Genomic DNA, 19,138 nt, shown 5'->3' on the forward strand with positions numbered 1-19,138 from the left:
TTTCTTTCTTTTTTGAGACAGAGTCTCGCTCTGTTGCCAGGCTGGAGTGCAGTGGCGCAATCTCGGCTCACTGCAACCTCCACCTCCCAGGTTCAAGTGATTCTCCTGCCTCAGCCTCCCGAGTAGCTAGGACTACAGGAGCATGCCACCACACCCAGCTAATTTTTTGTATTTTTAGTAGACACAAGGTTTCAACGTGTTAGCCAGGATGGTCTTGATCTCCTGACCTCGTGATCCACCTGCCTTGGCCTCCCAAAGTGCTGGGATTACAGGCGTGAGCCACCTCACCCAGCCTAATTAGCTTACTTTTCTATAGAGCCTCCTGCCCTGGAGTCACATAACCAGAGGTCACAAGATTTGTAACTTCGCCAACTACTCCTGTAGATAACATCACTATTGTGAAACCTAATTAATGGTCTTTGAGATATTTTTCAAATTTAGCATTTTGGCAGACCAACAGACACAACCTGGACCTGTGAACCCCACTCCTCAGAAATGTCTCAGGTTCATGAAGATAGTTCTGACACACCTGTGATTCATCCCTGACCCCACCAATTAGCATTTCCCATTTCCTAGCCTCCTGCCCACCAACCGATCCTTTAAAAACCTAGTCTCTACATTCTTGGAGGTGGATTTGAGAAATATCTCCCATCCTCCTTGTTGGCTGGCCCTGTGATTATTCATCTTTCCCTGCTGCAACAATTGTAGTTCTCAGTGCATTGGTTTTTTGGAAGGCAGCAGGCAATTACACCGGGAAATTACACATTTCCCTGTGTAAAAGAACACAGGGGCAATTACAGCATGAGAGGAAAACTTTTATAAGAGGTTGGTGGAAGCAAGACTAAGAAAATATACTTACTTGATTGGTTAAAGTGGAAAGTCCACAGTTAGAGGTCTGTCTGTTTCTGTCAGTTAAGCTTAAGTTTCATTTTACTGTTTACATTGAGTTGGGCTCCAGAGCTGGAGCTATCTCAACCTAATGGCCTCCAAATTAACATTTTTTAAACAAGGCAAATTCTTCATGTGTGAAATGGGAATAATACTATCTACCTTGCAGGGTTATTGTGAGAACTAAATGAGAGACTGTGAAAATTGGTAAACTGAATACTATACAAAGTTGAAAAACATTTCCTATTATATAGGAGGCCGTAAACTAGATGGTTAAGATTCATGTAAAATAAAGATGTTGATAATAATAAAATGTAGTCCGGTAGAAAAGACAGACATAAAAGAATATATTAGAATGCAGTAAATACTATATTGACAACAAATAAAACTGCATTAGTTCCCCAGAGGAACTGGAAGAAACCAGAAGATAAACTGGCGTTGAACTATGATAGATGGAGAAAGTGGAATTCTAAGTTTAAAAAAAAATGCATGTACAAAGAGCATAGAGACATGGACAGCACACAGCATAATGTGTTCAGGGAATGGTGACAAATTCGAAATCGCTAGAGAGATAACAGAGGGAGATGAATCTAGTAAAACAGATTAGGGAGATTGTGTGAAAGGCCCTATGTAATGCTGTACTATAAGAATGGAAAGGCGGCCGGGCGTGGTGGCTCACGCTTATAATCCAGCACTTTGGAAGGCAGAGGCGGGCAGATTACGAGGTCAAGAGATTGAGATTATCCTGGCCAACACGGTGAAACTCCGTTTCTACTAAAAACACAAAATTTAGCTGGGCATGGTGGCGCGCTCCTGTAGTCCCAGCTACTCGGGAAGCTGAGGCAGGAATCGCTTGAACCCGGGAGGAGGAGGTTGCAGTGAGCCGAGATCGCGCCACTGCACTCAGCCTGGCAGCAGAGCGACACTCCGTCTCAAAAAAAAAAAAAAAAAAAAGAATGGAAAGCCATCAGAGGTTGTCAAGCAGAGAAAAAACAATTAAGTGTATATTTCAGAACGATAATTATATTTTAATGTATAGGATTGGCTGGAGAGAACGGGTAGAAAGGCTAGAGAAATATTGAAATAATTTAAGTAGGACTAATTGGTAGAGATTTCTAACAGATAGCTAGAAATACAGATCTAGAGTTTGGAGAAGATAATATGGGAATACAGCTCTAGAAATAAGCAAAGTAGTAAATAATCCACCCAGAGAGGGGATATGATAGCAAAGAAGTATCAAAAGTCAGCATTTCAAGAATGATCTCCCAAACCAGGGGAAAAGTGATTCCAAACCTAGAGTAGGAGTTTTAGGAAGGGAGAAGTCAGAAAAGTGTGAATTGGGCTTAGCAATTTAGAAAGGTTTGTGGAAAAGTGTAGTTGGATGCGAGAGAATAGCGGATGGGAGGGAAACTAAGGAGACAGGTCATGTTTACCCTGGCACTCTATAAGGTCTGATAATGACTAGCAAGTAGCACCACGGGTGGGTGGGCGGGGGGGTTGTTAAAAATACGTATCTCAGCTCTAACCGAGACCTACTGCATCAGAATCTACATTTTAACAAGCCGCCAGAGAAAAGTAGTTATACCTTTAAAAAACTGACTTGGACCACCGTATTTATTTGCTAAATTTGACAACAGAGAGTAGGAGACTCGGATAACTTGAAACGGAGGAATAGTTCAATGATTAATAGTTCCCAATTTGGCCTCAAGCTTTCTCGTTTTAATTGAAAAGCAAGGTTAACTTGCAAAAACCTCGAGATTCTCAGGGAAAAGCAGTGAGGATGACCTAACAATAGACGCCAAACAGTCTCACTCAGCCATTCCGCCATGCCCAGCGCGGAGGACTCAAGTTTAAAATATCCGATTCGGCGCGCCGGCTGTCCACGCCAACTGGCGCGGCATTATGGGAATTGTAGTCCCGGCCCGCGTCCCGATTTACGACAAACTGTTGGGCCCGGAGTCGGAAGAAACCCGGGTTTGGGAAGGACCCCCGGGTCAGGCGTCCTGGTGGAAGGGCGGGCTTCCTTCTCTCTTCCTCGGCAGGGAGTCTCGAGCCCGAGAGGAAAGCGAGCTCAGCTCCGCATCGGCGTCGGCGGCCGGGACGCACACACTCTGCGTCATGGAGGACTGAGGCCGATGATGAATTCCGGTGTGCCTGTCAGGCTTGCTGTGTCACTCGGCCCGCTCGGCGCGCCCCTTCCCAGCCGCCCTTCCGTACCGGCTCTCGGGCTCTTCCGGTCTCCGGCCGCCCCTTACCTGTAGGCCCTTCTCCGGCCGCGGCCCGGCGCTCTCCGAATCGCCCCTGCGGACTGGTCTCGCACAGTGCCCGGGCACCGGGCGCCCGACAGACACTGGCCATGACGAGCGGCGCCACCAGGTACCGGCTGAGCTGCTCGCTCCGGGGCCACGAGCTGGACGTACGGGGCCTGGTATGCTGCCCCTATCCGCCGGGAGCCTTTGTGTCCGTGTCCCGAGACCGCACCACCCGCCTCTGGGCCCCAGACAGGTGAGCGCTGGGAGTCGGGTTGCCCCTGGCTGTGTTGCACGCTTCCCGGAGAGTGGAAAGAGAGTGACCCTTCCCTGTAAGTCCTGCCGTCTCTCTCTCTCTCCAGCCTTCCCTCTGCTCTCCGCTCCCTTCCAATTCTCAGACTACTGGAACTCTGTTTAAGAAACCATCCAGATTTAAGTGGAAAGAGCACCGGGTTGGGCGACCGGAGACCTGCGTTGTTGTGCTAACTTGACCACAGACAAGTCTCCTACCTTTTGGGCCTTCAGTTTTTGGACGATGATCTCCCAGGTTTCCTTTAGACTTGAAAATTTACTGATTCCAATTGCACCCTCCGAAGTGAGGTAGTTTGAAGGCATCTGAAATGTCCTTTTTTTTTTTTCGAAGAAGATGCTCTGTAGTATTCTCTAAAATTGAATTTTTGAAGACTTTAGTTCTCAAAAATTGCATTGCTGAATCCTCTTCTCGTCCAGGTTAGAATTTTAGTCTGTGGTCTGTGTTGGTCTTGAGGGAGTGAAACCTCTCGGATGTTTTGTTTCTGTGCATGTGCTGTTTCTTGAGGAGAAGGAGCATCCATTGCCTTCAAAGGATTTATCAGAAGGGTTCACGAACCAAAAAAAAAAAAAAAAGAAAGAAAAAAAGAAAAAAAAGGTTAGGAATCAGTCCTGATCGAGTTCACGGGTTCAGCCCTGATTTGGCTGGTTGTAACAGGTTATTTAAGACGTAGAAGACAGATTGCAGTTCAGAGAAAGAAAAATTGAGGTTAGTTATTTTGTTATTTAGTAGGTTTCCCACTGCTAGAGATTTCAGAATTTGAGTCACCATCCATAAATTCAGTTGTAACTATTGAGTGCCTCCTCTTTGTTTGGGATATTGGAGAGGAATAGACAGACAAGTTGCCAGTGTTTCTGGAGCTTTCTTACAGTCTGATGGGGAAGATAGATTAAAAAAACAAGCCAATAAATAATTAAAAACTGGCATATGAAGAAAACATACAGTTAATAATTAGGTGGAGAGAGATATTAAAGGAAGCCTCTCTGAGAAGTTGTTTGTTTAAAGCTGGAATTTGAAGCATGAGATGGATGGAGCTGGTCGTGGAAGAGCAAATGGGGAGGGTTGAATTGGAAGAGCATTCCAGGCAGCCGGAGGAGTAAACAGGAGAGAATTAGCTGTGAGGTGAGGGCAGGTTTTGAGGCTGGCAAGAGCCAGGTTATGGAGTTTGCAGATGGAAGCCTTCAAATAGTTTCAAGCAGGGAGCAACATGATCTGATTTCTGTGTTGAGAAGTTTCTGCTAGCTGATGGTAGAGAATAGATTGGGAAGGGATAAGTGTAGAAGTGGGTTTGCTTGGAGGCTTTTGAAGTAGTATAAGCAACACAAGATGGTCCACTAGACTAGGGATAGTATAGAGCAAATTCCTGTATTGAATTGAATGAGATGATCTCTAAAGATCTCTTCTAACTCTAAAATTCTGTAATATCCAAAACTACTTAGTAATACTAATATGGAACTTTTTGTTTGAGTACAGTTATTAAGTTTTTGCCTTTAAAATTGAATCCAGTAGAAGCATAAGCCCAGTAGAATATAACCATTGCAATAAGGAGTATAATCAAGGATACCTGTTTTAATAGTGGAATCCTGTCATTAAACTTTTGGGACTGTACTAGTTTGACAAGGCTTTCATCACTGGAGTGGTTGTGCTTACCAGGAACTTGAAGAACTTTGGGCTGAACTGATTCTCTATTTGAAAAGTGATTTTGTTGTTCATTGAACTATTGATTTTTTTTTTTTTTTTTTTTTTTTTGAGACAGAGTTTCGCTCTTGTTGCCCAGGCTGGAGTGCAATGGCACGATCTTGGCTCACTGCAACCTCTGCCTCCAGGGATCAAGCGATTCTCTTGCCTCAGCCTCCCAAGTAGCTGTGCTTACAGGCATGTGCCACCATGCCCGGCTAATTTTGTATTTTTAGTAGAGATGGGGTTTCTCCATGTTGGTCAGGCTGGTCTTGAACTCCCGACCTCAGGTGATCTGCCCGCCTTGGCCTCCCAGTGTTGGGATTACAGGTGTGAGCCACCACGCCTGGCCGAACTCATGATTTTTTTGTTTTTGTTTTTCAAAATTCATTCCTGTATGTATTTATCTAACACTGATGAAGAACTTGCATTTTGCCACAGTGTGTGCTAGTGCGCAGCGAGATAAGATTATTTAGTCTCTCATATCCTGCTGGTTAGGTTAGCAAGCTTGTCCATCCTGTGGCCCATGGGTGGCTTTGAGAGTAGCCCAACACAAATTTCATAAACTTTCTTAAAACATTATGAGGCTTTTTTTTGTGATTTTAAAAAATGCTCATCAACTGTTGTAATTATTAGTGTATTTTATGCGTGGCCAAAGACAATTTTTCTTCCAATGTGGCCCAGGAAAGTCAAAAGATTGGATACCCCAGGGTTAGAGTGTTTTGTAGTCATTAGGTGATTAAGCTCTTATTGATGCCAACTAAAGTGTCTCAACCATACCTTTAATGTTGTAAAAGTGTCCTCAAGTCTGACATAGTAACAATTTTTATTTCATGATACATGTCTTCTCTTTTGTGTTGCTGTAGCAGAATACCACAGACTGGGTAATTTATAAAGAAAAGAAATTTATTTTTCATAGTTCTGGATGCTGGGAAGTCCATTATCAAGGTATCGGCATCTTGAGAGGGCCTCTTTGCTGCTGTATCATCCCATGGTGGAAGGGCAAGAGAGTACACAGCAAGAGGCATAGAGGGGCCAAACTTGCTTTTGTAACAAAGCCACTCTCTAACCCAGTCCCGCAGTAATGACATTAATCCATTCATGGGGACAGAACCTTCTTGATCCTACTTAACATGGTTGCATTGAAGGTTAAGTTTCCAGCACATGAACTTCGAGGGACACGTTGAGGCCATAATAGAATATTTGTGTGATTTTGTTTTTTTGACACAGGGTTTCGCTTTGTTGCCCAGGCTGGAATGCAATGGCATGATCACTGCCTCACTGCAGCCTCGACCTTCTGGGCTCAAACCATCCTCCCACCTCAGCCTCTTAAGTAACTGGGACTACAGGCGAGAACCATCATGCCCAGCTAATTTTTATTTATTTATTTTTGTAGAGATGAGGGTCTTACTAGATTGCCCAGGCTGGTCTGAAACTCCTGGGCTTAAGCAATCCCTCCTGCTTCAGCCTCCCAAAGTGTTGGGATTAAAGGTGTGAGCCACCACTCCCAGCTCATAACAGCATATTAAGTTAATGAAATGCTATAAATGTTTGGAGCCAAGTTGTAAGTGAAATTTGCTTTCCCATGTAGCCAAGTGGTAAATGAAATTTACCACTGTAAATTTGAATCAGTACCACTGATTCAACTTCAAATTCTTTGTTCGTTACCGAATTGCCTCTTACTGAATCTGACCTGGTCTGTCTACCTCTGATGCAAATGAAATTTACCACTGCTTTCCATGTATGTGGAAAGGTTCTAGATCAGGGTAGTAAATGTAGGGATGGACTGGGAATAATGGGGAAAGTTAGTTCTAGGGAGGCAGAAATAGTTCTGTTTTAGAGCAGACTAAACCAGGTACCTAGTTTTTCACAAAAGCCCTTTGAAAACCCAGAAAGTCTTTGGACCTTCAGAATGGAGACATATCTGTTGGTTGGGCATTGAACTGAGCCAGCAACATGCCATTGTTTCAGACTACTTCAGGCCTCTATAAGCTAGCTTCAAGCTAAATTACATTTCCCAAGTCTGTCGTTAACTTCTGGGTGGGGAGAGATGAGTGAGATAGGACTTCAGCAGCTTTGCCTTTATATTGCCTTGCCTTTTGAAAAACGACCCATACTTGAAGACACATCTTCAGATATAGGATCTGATTATATTAATCTATATTAATAGATTTTTTTAGGTGCAATCTATTAGTTCCTACTGTAGAATATGAGAATTTAGCTCTCTTTCTGCCTTCCACTCACCCCATCTCATATGCATCTTTTCTGTGCTCTCTTTTTTTTTTTTTGAGGCGGAGTCTCGCTATGTCGCCCAGGCCAGAGTGCAGTGGCGCGATCTCGGCTCACTGCAAGCTCCGCCTCCCGGGTTGACGCCATTCTGCCTCAGCCTCCCGAGTAGCTGGGACTATAGGCGCCCGCCACGGCGCCCGGGTAATTTTTTGTATTTTTAGTAGAGACGGAGTTTCACAGTGTTAGCCAGGATGGTCTGGATCTCCTGACCTCGTGATCCGCCCGCCTTGGCCTCGCAAAGTGCTGGGATTACAGGCGTGAGCCACCACGCCTGGCCTCTGTGCTGTGACTCTTATAATTTAAGCTGTGGAATAATCTATGATAACTCTTCCTCAATAATTTTATGATCTTCATGTGGCTAATAATTGTTTTCTTTTGGTTTTCATTTGCTTAGCTTTCTATGTATTTATCACTGATTCAACTTCAAATTCTTTGTTCGTTACCGAATCACCTCTTAAAGCATTTAGATACATTGGATATTTTACAATTTCCTCTTCCTGACAATGCAAACTTTCTGACCTGGTCTGTCTACTTCTGATGCACAGCTAATCCTGGGATTTCCCTTCATTGTTGTTTCCAGAATAACTTTTTTGAACCTCATATGTTGGATTTTTATTGTCAGTATCCTTTAGCTTTCTCTTGGTTGGTTTTCTTCCTTGTTGCCTTATTGGAACATAACCTCTAGGAGCTTCCTGAAATGTAGTGCATCAGTAATAAATGTTTTAAGACCTTGCAAGTCTGAAAGTGATTTTATTTTACCTTGCTACTGGAATGATAATTTGAGTGGTTGTAGCATTCTAATTTTAAAATAATTTTCTTTCAGAATTGTGATGGAATCCATTGTATTTCATCTTCTAGTGTTACCGTTGAGAAGTCTGAAGCCATTCTGATTTTTGAACTATTTTTTTTTTTCTTTCTGGAAGGCAGTCTACTTCTATCCATTGTTCCAGGCCATTGGCAGACCCTTTTAATATGAAAACTCATGTCCATAAAGTCTGGGAAATGTTCTTCAATTAATTCTTTGGCTGCTTTCTCATTATTTTTTCTGTCTTCTTTTTTCTGGAACTGTTTTTATTCAGATATTGAACTTGCTTTTTAAATTTCTCTTTCTTTTTTTTTTTCTTGGCTATAATCTCTAGTAGGTTGCCTTGACTTTGTGAAATTATGTCCTTGTTTCCTGGTTGCAATATCTTTTTTTTTTTTTTTTTTTTTTTTTGAGACGGAGTCTCGCTCTGTCACCCAGGCTGGAGTGCAGTGGCGCAATCTCGGCTCACTGCAAGCTCCGCCTCCCGGGTTCACGCCATTCTCCTGCCTCAGCCTCTCCGAGTAGCTGGGACTACAGGCGCCCGCCACCACGCCCGGCTAATTTTTTTGTATTTTTAGTAGAGACAGGGTTTCACCGTGGTCTCGATCTCCTGACCTCGTGATCCGCCCGCCTCGGCCTCCCAAAGTGCTGGGATTACAAGCGTGAGCCACCGCGCCCGGCCGCTGGTCGCAATATCTTATACCTCTAAGGATGATAATGACAATTTAAAAAAATGTTTTAAGTTATTTTCTCCTTAATGGTCTGTTTTCCTCCATATTGTTTTTTTTTCTCGTCTCTATTTGTTTTGATCACTGTGTTTCATGCTGGAGGCTTTCCCCAGATGTCTGGTAATCTTTATTGTGTGCTCAGTGTTATGGGTAGAGAATTAAGAAGCTCCTGGGAGATCTGTGCTCCTGGATGGGGCTTGCTGGTTGTGAGTGTTACTGTTGAGTTATCTGGTAGGGCCATTATATTGGGCTGATCTGCTGCCTAGAGGATGAGGGTGTGGTTTCCAGGGTTTTGTTTTGCTGGTCTTGGGCTCCAGTAGGAATATACACATTCTTCACACTCCAAGACTCAGCTATCATTATGTCCCCCCATTCAAAGATTTTCATCTTTTTGAAGAAAAAGCTTCAGACTTTTGCTGAGTGCTAGCAGGACAGTTGTCTGGCTGGGTTGTCTAGCTGCACACCACCCCCCCCCCCTTTTTTTTTTCTTAATACCTTAAGTATTTTTTAAAATCAATTTAAGAAATACTTAATGCTAACCATTTAAAACATTGTGCTAGGGACTTGGGAAGACACAAAGAACCTAATCGGGATTCTGCCATTAAGAACTTCACAGACCACTACGGAAGATGCACACAAATATCTATGCTTTGAAGTGTTAAGGGTTACACATAGTGGGTATATCTAGTGGTTTACATAATACAGATTTTAAAACATGTTCTGTCTTTTGACTTCCTCTGGACTTATTGATAAAATGGTTTCAAAAGGATTAAAAAACAAAAACAACACCCACTAAAATGAAGTGAACAAGTTGAAATTGGTTACTACCAGATACCCTTCTTTGAAGACTTTTTCATAATGCTTCAGATTCTGAAGACTTTCGATTAGTCTTTCTTATCTTAGTTCCTGCCTCTTTGTCCTCACGTCTGGAGGTATATAGTGCTGTTAATTCTTTTCCTCCAATTTTTTTATTGTGATAAAATACACATAACATAAAATTTGCCATCTTAACCATTTTAAACTGTACAGTTCAATGGTATTAAGTATATTCATAATGTGTAACCATCACCACCATCCATCTTTTAACTCTTTTTATCTCTTTATACTGAAACTGTACCTGTTTAAGCAATAACTCTTCATTCTCTCCACCCCCAGACGCTGGCAACCACCATTCTACTTTATGTCTCTCTGATTTTGACAGCTCTAAGTTCCACATATAAGTGGGATCATATAGTATTTGTCTTTTTATAACTGGCTTATTTCATTTAGCATAATGTCCTCAAGGGTCTTCCATATGTTGTAGCATATGTCAGAATTTCCCTCCATTTTAAGACTGAATAAAATTTCATGTTTATACCACATTTTGTTTATTCATCCATTGATGGACACTTAGGTTGATGCCACATTTGAGCTATTGTGAATAATGCTACTATGAATATGGTTGTACACATATCTCTTTAAGATCCTGCTTTCATTTCCATTGGGAATATATCCAGAAATGGAATTGCTGGGTCATATGGTAATTTTATTTTTAATTTTTCTAGGAATTGCCATACTTTTTTCTGTAGCAGATGTCTTTGTTTTCACATAGTATATTCTGTATGTCTGTTAGTTCTAGTGATTTATTTTGTTAAGTCCTCTTTTTCCTTACATGTTTTCTGTCTGATTATTCTATCCATTATTGAGATTGAGATATTGAAGTCTTCAACTATTATTGTAGAACTATCTATATATCACTTCAATTATGTCAGTTTTTGTTTTATATGTTATGTGCATAAATGTTTATAATTGTTATATCTCCTTGCTGTACCGAACTTTTTATTAATATATAATATCTTTCTTTGTCTCTGTTTTCTTTTTTTGATTTAAGGTCAATTTTGTCTAATGTTAGTATAGCTATTCCTGCTTTGTTTGCCGTTTTCATGGAATATCCTGTTTCATCCTATCACTTTCAGTATATTTGTGTCTTTGGATCTAAAGTGAGTCTCTTATAAACAGCACCGAGTTGGATTATGTTTTTTAAAATGGTTTCTGCCAATCTCTGTCTTTTGATTGGAGAGTTTAATTCATTTACATTGAAAGTAATCACTGATACCATTTTGCTGTGTTTTCTATATTCCTTAAAGTTTGTTTTTTTTTTTTTTGTCTCTCATCTCCTGCATTACTGTCTTCTTTTGTGTTTAGTTGATTTATTTATTTATTTATTTATTTTATTTTTATCTTTTTTTGAGACGGAGTCTCAGTCTGTGGCCCAGGCTGGAGTGCAGTGGCGCAATCTCGGCTCACTGCAAGCTCCGCCTCCCGGGTTCACGCCATTCTTCTGCCTCAGCCTCCCAAGTAGCTGGGACTACAGGCCCCCTGCCACCACACCTGGCTGATTTTTTGTATTTTTAGTAGAGACGGGCTTTCACTGTGTTAGCCAGGATGGTCTCGATCTCCTGACCTCGTAATCTGCCCGCCTCGGCCTCCCAAAGTGCTGGGATTACAGGTGTGAGCCACGGCGCCCGGCTTAGTTTATTTATGTTTAAATTCCTTCCCCATTTCCTTAGTGTATATTCTATTTTTGTGTGTGTTTACCATGGGGATTATATTTAATATCTTAAAGTTGTAACCCTCTAATTTGAATGTATGCATTTAACTTCAATAACGTACAAAAATTCTTCTTTATAGCTCCATCTTCACCCCTTTTGGTTGTTGGTGTCAGAGAATTACATCCGTATATACTCTGTGTCCTAAAAACGTAAAGTAATAATTATTTTAAATGTATTAATCTCTGAAATTATGTTGGAAAAATTTGGAGTTACAAACCAAAGTGACAATATCATTAGCTTTTAGGCTAATTTTTTTTATGTAATGTTTCTTAAATGACATAGAAATCAAAAGGTAGAGTTATAAACCGCTATCGTATTTACCATTTTTGAGATCTTTATTTCTTCATATTGCTTCAAGTCTGTCTAGTGTGTTTTCATTTCACTGTGCAAGAAGGCTCCTTTAAGCTTTTCTTACAGGGAGGTCTGGTGGCAGCAAACTCCCTCACCTTTTTTTTTTTTTTTTTTTTAAGAAATAGTGTCTTACTCTGTTGGCCTAGGCAGGGATACAGTGGTACAGTCATAGCTCACTTAAGCCTCAAACTCCCAGGCTCAAGGTATCCTCTTGCCTTAGCCTCCCAAGTAGCTGGGACTACAGGTGTGCACTATCACACCTAGCTAATGCTCCAAAAAAAATTTTCAAGATGGGGTTTTGCTATGTTGACCAGGCTGGAATGCAATGGCTGTTCATGAGTGTGGTCACAGCACTCTGCAGCCTCCAACTCCTGGGCTCAAGCAGTTCTCCTATCTCAATCTCCTGAGGTGCTGGGACTACAGGTGTGTGCTACTGCACTCAGTTTGACCTCCAAAGTTTTTGATGAGAAATCTACTAATTATATTATTGAGGATCCCTTGTATGTGATAAGTCACTTCTTTCTTACTGCTTTCAAGATTCTTTATATCTGTCTTTCTTAAGTTTGAGTATAATGTGACTTGGTGTGGGTCTCTTTGAGTTTATCTTCTTGGAGTTTGTTGAGTTTCTTTGGATGTTTATATTCATGTCTTTCATCAAATTTGGGATGTTTCCAGCCATTATTTCTCCAGATATTCTCTCTGCTCCCTTTCCCCTCTCTCTAGGACCGCCACAATCTGTATGCTGGCCTACTTCATGTTGTTCCACAAGTCCCTTAGGCTCTGTTCATTGTTTTTTCAGTCTTTTTTTGTGTTCTTCAAACTTGGTAATTTCTACTGTCCTATGTTCAAGTTTGCTAATTATTTCTTCTTGCTTGAATCTGTCTTCAAGTTGTCTAGTGAATGATTTCATTTCAGTTATACCTTTCATCTTCATAATTTCTTTTTGGTTTCTTTATAGGTTTTCTGCCTCTTTACTGATACTTCAGTTTTCTTCATGCATAATATTCTTGACTTTCTCCATCTTCCTTTAGTTCTTTGAGCATGTTTAAAACAGTTGTTTTAAAGTCTCTGTCTAATAGATCTGCTGTCAGGTCTTTTTCAGGGACAGTGTCTATTGACTTAATTTTTCCTTTGAATGGGCCATACTTTTCTGTTTATTTGTGTGCCTTGTGATTTTTTTGTTGTTGTTGAAAGTGAACATTTAATCTAGTAATATGATAACTCTAGAAATCATATTCTTCCCCTTTTCCAGGGTTTGCTGTTTTTCGTTATGTTTTTGTGTATTATCTTTTTGTTGTTGTTGTTGAAGGGTGTCTTTGTTCCAAATATCAGCCTAAGATATAAACTTATAGTCTTCTCAGGTCTTTTCTGAGCCTGTGCTTTTCCCTGGGCATGCACTTTCACTTTCTAATTTTTTCCATATATGTAGTTCCTTTTGAATGTCTTAGTATTTATTATCTTGCTCCCAGAAGAGGAAGATGAAGGTGTTAGGGGAATGGGCATCAGCCTTTTTTTTTTAATTTTTTGAAACGAAGTCTTGCTGTTTTCCCCCAGGCTGGAGTGCGGTGGCGCAATCTTGGCTCACTGCAACCTTCTCCTCCTGGGTTCAAGCGCTTCTCTTGCCTCAGCCTCCCTAGTAGCTGGGATTACAGGCATCTGCCACTACGCCCAGCTAATTTTTGTATTTTTAGTAGATACGGAGTTTCACCATGTTGGCCAGGCTGGTCTCCAACTCCTGACCTCAGGTGATCTGCCCACCTCGGCCTCCCAAAGTGCTAGGATTACAGGCATGAGCCACTGTGCCCGGCCGGGCATCAGCCTTTTAAATCCTCTTGGAAGTCACTTTAGCTCAAGAGGTAGAAGCCTGCATCAATGGGGTGAGGTGCAACAACAATGGCTGCCTGCCTCTTTGTTGTTGCTCTGTGATCAAAGCAGCAATCAGTGATCAGAGAACAGATCTCTGATATTTGGAGGACAGGATCCTTTTGGCCAACCCTAGTTCCTACAACTGTGAGCAAGGTTCTCTGGGAACAGATGCATGACTGCCTGCCATGGGGCTAGAAGGGTGAGGTGTGGGTAACTGCTACTGTGCCAAGAGCAAGCATTGATCAAAATTAACCTCAATTTACAATCCAAGCCTTTCCCTAGAAGTTGCAAGCATTCAACTGACTGCAAAGTTTCATAACAGTTACATCAGACAGATTCTGCCAGTGCCATCGTTGTCTAGGTGGGAAGACAGATGCCTGGTGCTTCCGACTCTGCTGACTTCCCAGAATATTCTCTAGTTCTTAAGCCCTTTGTTGGTGAATTGGTTCTTCGGTTGTCCTGCTGCCTGCTAGGACTCAGGTTTTCTAAGGCCCTTACTGCTTTTCTGTAAGCTTTAAATATTCAAAGTTGTATTCATGTATTTTTTTTTTTTTCATTCTCCTTGGCCTTGTGGGTTTAATTAAGCCTTTATTAAAAAACATAAGTATTTATTGTTTTTAGTGGGATTTGGGAAGGAAGTGAAAATAGATGAGTTTGTTTAGTCTTTATCTGGGAGTCTTACCTCTTCATGTGCACTTGTCTTCTTCAACTAGACTGCAAACTCTTTGATTTAGCTGAGTTAGGGATATAATTCTTTTTATCCCTCTCAGCAGCTAATTTATTGCTTTCTACATAGTAAATCATAATCTGCTGGTTGAACTTGTTAAGTAAGGCAGTGATGCTAAGTGATTGATATAATATATAACAAATTGGTAATCATTTTAATCCCAATGCAATTATTAATGTACTGTGTTCATTGATATATATAATTATATATAACATTATATATTATATAATATACTGTAGCCATTTATATATTTCTGTATTAGGTGGGGTTTTTTTTTGTTTGTTTTAGCTTATCAGTTATCATTAGTGTTAGTATATTTTATGTGTGGCTCAAGACAATTCTTCTTCTTCAGTGTGGCCCAGGGAAGCCAAAAGATTTGACACCCTTGTTCTAGCTATGTAGAAACACATACTGTACTGTACTACTGGGCACCAAGTCAATGCTTCATAATGTGAAAAAGTCCTCAGTATATTTAGGCCTTCTTAATAATAAATTTCATTGTCTTAATTGCATGTATGTTTCGTTTAACCAGGGATTTCTTAGGGTAACAGTCACTAATGTGTCGAAGTGAAGATGGAGATTGAGAAAAAACCCAGTCATGACTATTTATTGCCCTTTCTTTTTTCCTCGTTCTCTGTGTTAATGTATTCTTCTCAGTGAAACACTAGACAAACTTCTCTTAATCTAATATAATTCTCTATGGTAGTTCATATGAATTATGTAAGGTTCAATTTAAAACAATGGATTCTTAAGATAGTATATACTCTAAAGTTTGTCTGGACACTAAATGAAAATGAGTGCTTTGACAGTTTATGTCCTAGGCTAAGTCAGGGTACGAATATGTATCTATTAATTATCTTGTCTTTCCAGTCCAAACAGGGGCTTTACAGAAATGCACTGTATGAGTGGCCATTCCAATTTTGTATCTTGTGTATGCATCATACCATCAAGTGACATCTACCCTCATGGCCTAATTGCCACTGGTGGAAATGACCACAATATATGCATTTTCTCACTGGACAGTCCAATGCCACTTTATATTCTAAAAGGCCATAAAAATACTGGTGAGTATAATAATACTTTGGTGTTTTTCTACTTGAAGTTTTATCCCTTTGAAAGTAAAATTTACATATCCATTTTCTCAAGTTTTTATTATAGTTTGTTTTACCTGTAGCTGTGGTTTGGTAATGGAAACCCTTTTGGGCTATCTTAGTTCTGTAAAAATTCTGTTACAAATTTACTGTGATCAGTAAAGGCTGATATGCTTATATATGTAAAAAGTAATCTGTTCAGTTATTGGCTGGGAGCGGTGGCTCACACCTGTAATCCCAGCACTTTGGGAGGTTGAGACAGGCAGATCACTTGAGGCCAGGAGTTCGGACCAGCCTGAAAAACATTGCAAAACCCTGTCTCTACTAAAAATACAAAAATTATCCAGGTGTGGTGATGCCCACCAGTAATCCCAGCTACTCAGGAGGCTGAAGTACGAGAATGGCTAGAAACTGGCAGGCAGAGGTTACAATGAGCCGAGATCCTGCCACTGCACTCCAGCCTGGGTGACAGAGTGGAGACTGTCTCAAAAAAAAGAAAAAAAAAGTAAAGTGTTCAGTAATAAAAGAGGCTATATAATTTGAATATACTTCATAACTTTGTTTTTTAACTATTTTATGCAATGAATGCATTTATTCAGCAAACTAAAAGTATTTAATTAAAGACCCAGAAGCAACGTGTTTAGGGCTCTGGTATTATTGAGGAGTATTTAATATATTTGAATATTATTTTCTGTGATTTGTGTATATTGCAGATTCTGTGATAATTCTGGATTTCTGTGTGGCTTAACCGTTCTTTATTGTAGAATGACATGCTTAATTGGTGCAGTAAGTGTACTTCTTAAAAAATATAAATGAAATAGTTTGGAACATTTTTCATAAACACTTAAATTCCTTTAAACAATTTGTATAATGTGCCAGGCACCATGGCTCATACGTGTAATCCCAACACTTTGGGAGGCTAAGACAGAAGGATTGCTAGAGGCAAGGAGTTTGAGACCAGCCTGAGCAATATAGGAAGACTCCATCTCTACAAAAAATTAAAAAATTAGCTGGACATGGTGGGGCATGCTTGTAGTCCCAGCTACTCAGGAAGTTGAGGTGAGAAAATTGCTTTAGCCCAGGAGTTGGAGGCTGCAGTGAGCTGTGCCTGGGTGATGGAGTGAGACCCTGTCTCTAAAAACAAAAAAAATTTTTTTTTTTTTTTTTTTTTTTTTTTTTTGAGACAGAGTCTTGCTCTGTCGCCCAGCCTGGAGTGCAGTGGTGTGATCTCCGCTCACTGCAAGCTCCGCCTCCCGGGTTCATGCCATTCTCCTGCCTCAGCCTCCCGAGTAGCTGGGACTACAGGCGCCTGCCACCACGCCCGGCTAATTTTTTTGTATTTTTAGTAGAGACAGGGTTTCACTGTGTTAGCCAGGATGATCTCGATGTCCTGACCTCGTGATCTGCCCACCTTGGCCTCCCAAATTGCTGGGATTACAGGCGTGAGCCACTGCGCCTGGCCAACAAAAATAATTCTTTATTTTAAATTATTTTTTAGTTTTAATTTTAATTTATTTTGAGACAGAGTCTCGGTCTGTCACCAGGCTGGAGTGCAGTGGTGTGATCTTGTGATCTTGGCTCACTACAGCCTCTGCCTCCCGGGTTGAAGCGATTTTCCTGCCTCAGCCTCCAGAGTAGCTGGGATTACAGGTGCCCACCGCCACACCCAGCTTTTTTGTGGTTTTTTTTTTTTTTTTAGACAGAGTCTTGCTCTGTCACCAGGCTGGAGTGCGGTGGCGTGATCTTGGCTCACTGCAACCTCTGCCTCCCGGGTTCAAGCAATTCTCCTGCCTTGGCCTCCTGAGTATCTGGGACTACAGGCGCGCGCCACCACACCCAGCTAATTTTTGTATTTTTGGTAGAGACAGGGTTTTACCATGTTGGCCAGGATGGTGTCGATCTCTTGACCTTGTGATCTCCCCAACCTGGCTTCCCACAGTGCTGGGATTACAGGCGTGAGCCACCGTGCCTGGCCCATGTTTGTATTTTTAGTAGGGATGGGATTTCACCGTGTTGGCCAGGCTGGTCTCGAACTCTTGACCTCAGGTGATCCACCCGCCTCAGTCTTCCAAAGTTCTGGGATTATAGGCGTGAGCCACTGTGCCCAACCAAAAACAGAAAGAATTTTTTAAATGTTTGTGTGCATGTATGTGTGTTTGTGTGAGAAATCTTCAATACAGAGGGATACAGATTTTTAAAATTTTATTATAGAAATCAAATGTACACAAAAGTAGAGATGTCTTATTTTTGTTTCATCTTCCCCCTCCTTCCACTACATCATTTTAAAATTTCTGATATTCTACTGTTTCATTTATAAATACATCCTTCATTATGTGGCTCTAAAATAGGGGTTGGCAAACTTTTTCTGTAAAGGATCAGATAGTAAATAAATTTTCTGCTTTTCAGGCCATATGGTTGCTATCATAACGGCTCAACTCTGCAGTTGTAGTGCACAGCAGCTATAGACAGTAAATGAATGAGCATGTCTGTGTTTCAATAAATCTTCATTTGTGAACACTGAAATTTGAATTTCATATAATTTTCACATGTTAGAAGATTGCTTTTGATTGTTTTTCTCTCAATTACTTAAATACGTAAAAACCATTCTTAGTTTGTTAGGTATACAAATACAGGTGGCTCACCGGCATTAGTTTGTTGACCCTTCTAAAAGATAAGGACACTCTCGTCCTCTAAAAAGAAAGAATAACCACAATATTATTATCACACCTAAAACAAAACAAAAACTAATTTCTTGTCAACTATCCAATGAATGTTCAAATTTACCCAGTTGTCTCATAAATCTTTTTTTACAGTTTATTTGAATTCTGACCCAAATAAGGTCATCTTTTTTTTTGTTTGTTTGTTTGTTTGTTTGTTTTGGAGATGGAGTCTCGCTCTTTTGCCCAGGCTGGAGTGCAGTGGTGCGATCTTCAGCTCACTGCAACCTCTGCCTCCTGGATTCAAATGATTCTCCTGCCTCTACCTCCCAAGTAGCTGGGATTACAGGTGCCCACCACCACGTCCAGCTAAGTTTTTTGTAGTTTTAGTAGAGATGGGGTTTCACCATGTTGTCCAGGTCTCAAACTCCTGACCTCTGGTGATCCATGTTGTCCAGGCTGGTCTCTAACTTGTAACCTCTGGTGATCTGCCTGCCTCAGCCTCCCAAAGTGCTGGGGTTACAGGCATGAGCCACCGTGCCCAGCCCTACATCTTTCAATCTGTCGGTTTCTTTCTTTTTTCCTTGTTTAAAACCAGATTATTTTAGCTGTAGAATTTCCCACAATCTCAGTTTTACTGGTTAAAGCCTTGTTTCCTTTAATGTGTTCTACAGTCACCTATATTTCTTGTAAGCTGCTAGATAGATCGAGTAGCTTTATCAGGTTCAGATTCAAGTTTTTGGCAACAGTATAGGTGGTATTCTGTATTTTCTATTGTATCACATCAGGAAGCACACAATATCTTTTTGTGATATTAAGATTGATCAGTGGGTTCAAGTATTGTATCTTTCTTTCATTATAAAGTTCCCATCAGCCTTTCACGTAATGGTAATTTTTAGCAGCTACTGA

The 19,138-nt window shown here is 40.8% G+C and overlaps 1 protein-coding gene across 2 annotated transcripts in view; it reads left to right on the forward strand.

Annotated features, from left to right (window-relative positions):
* Positions 1 to 2,784: 2,784 nt before the first annotated feature.
* PLAA (phospholipase A2 activating protein) overlaps positions 2,785 to 19,138 on the forward strand; it is a 41,627-nt gene continuing 25,273 nt past the window's right edge. For both annotated transcript variants that reach the window (XM_055294041.2, XM_055294042.2), the window contains exons 1-2: positions 2,785 to 3,393; positions 15,352 to 15,545. In XM_055294041.2, the coding sequence (XP_055150016.1) occupies positions 3,245 to 3,393; positions 15,352 to 15,545 (343 nt within the window). In that variant the 5' untranslated portion in view covers positions 2,785 to 3,244. The remainder of the gene's footprint in view (positions 3,394 to 15,351; positions 15,546 to 19,138) is intronic.

This window comes from Symphalangus syndactylus, chromosome 9 (assembly GCF_028878055.3).
Source record: "Symphalangus syndactylus isolate Jambi chromosome 9, NHGRI_mSymSyn1-v2.1_pri, whole genome shotgun sequence".
Taxonomy (NCBI): domain Eukaryota; kingdom Metazoa; phylum Chordata; class Mammalia; order Primates; family Hylobatidae; genus Symphalangus; species Symphalangus syndactylus.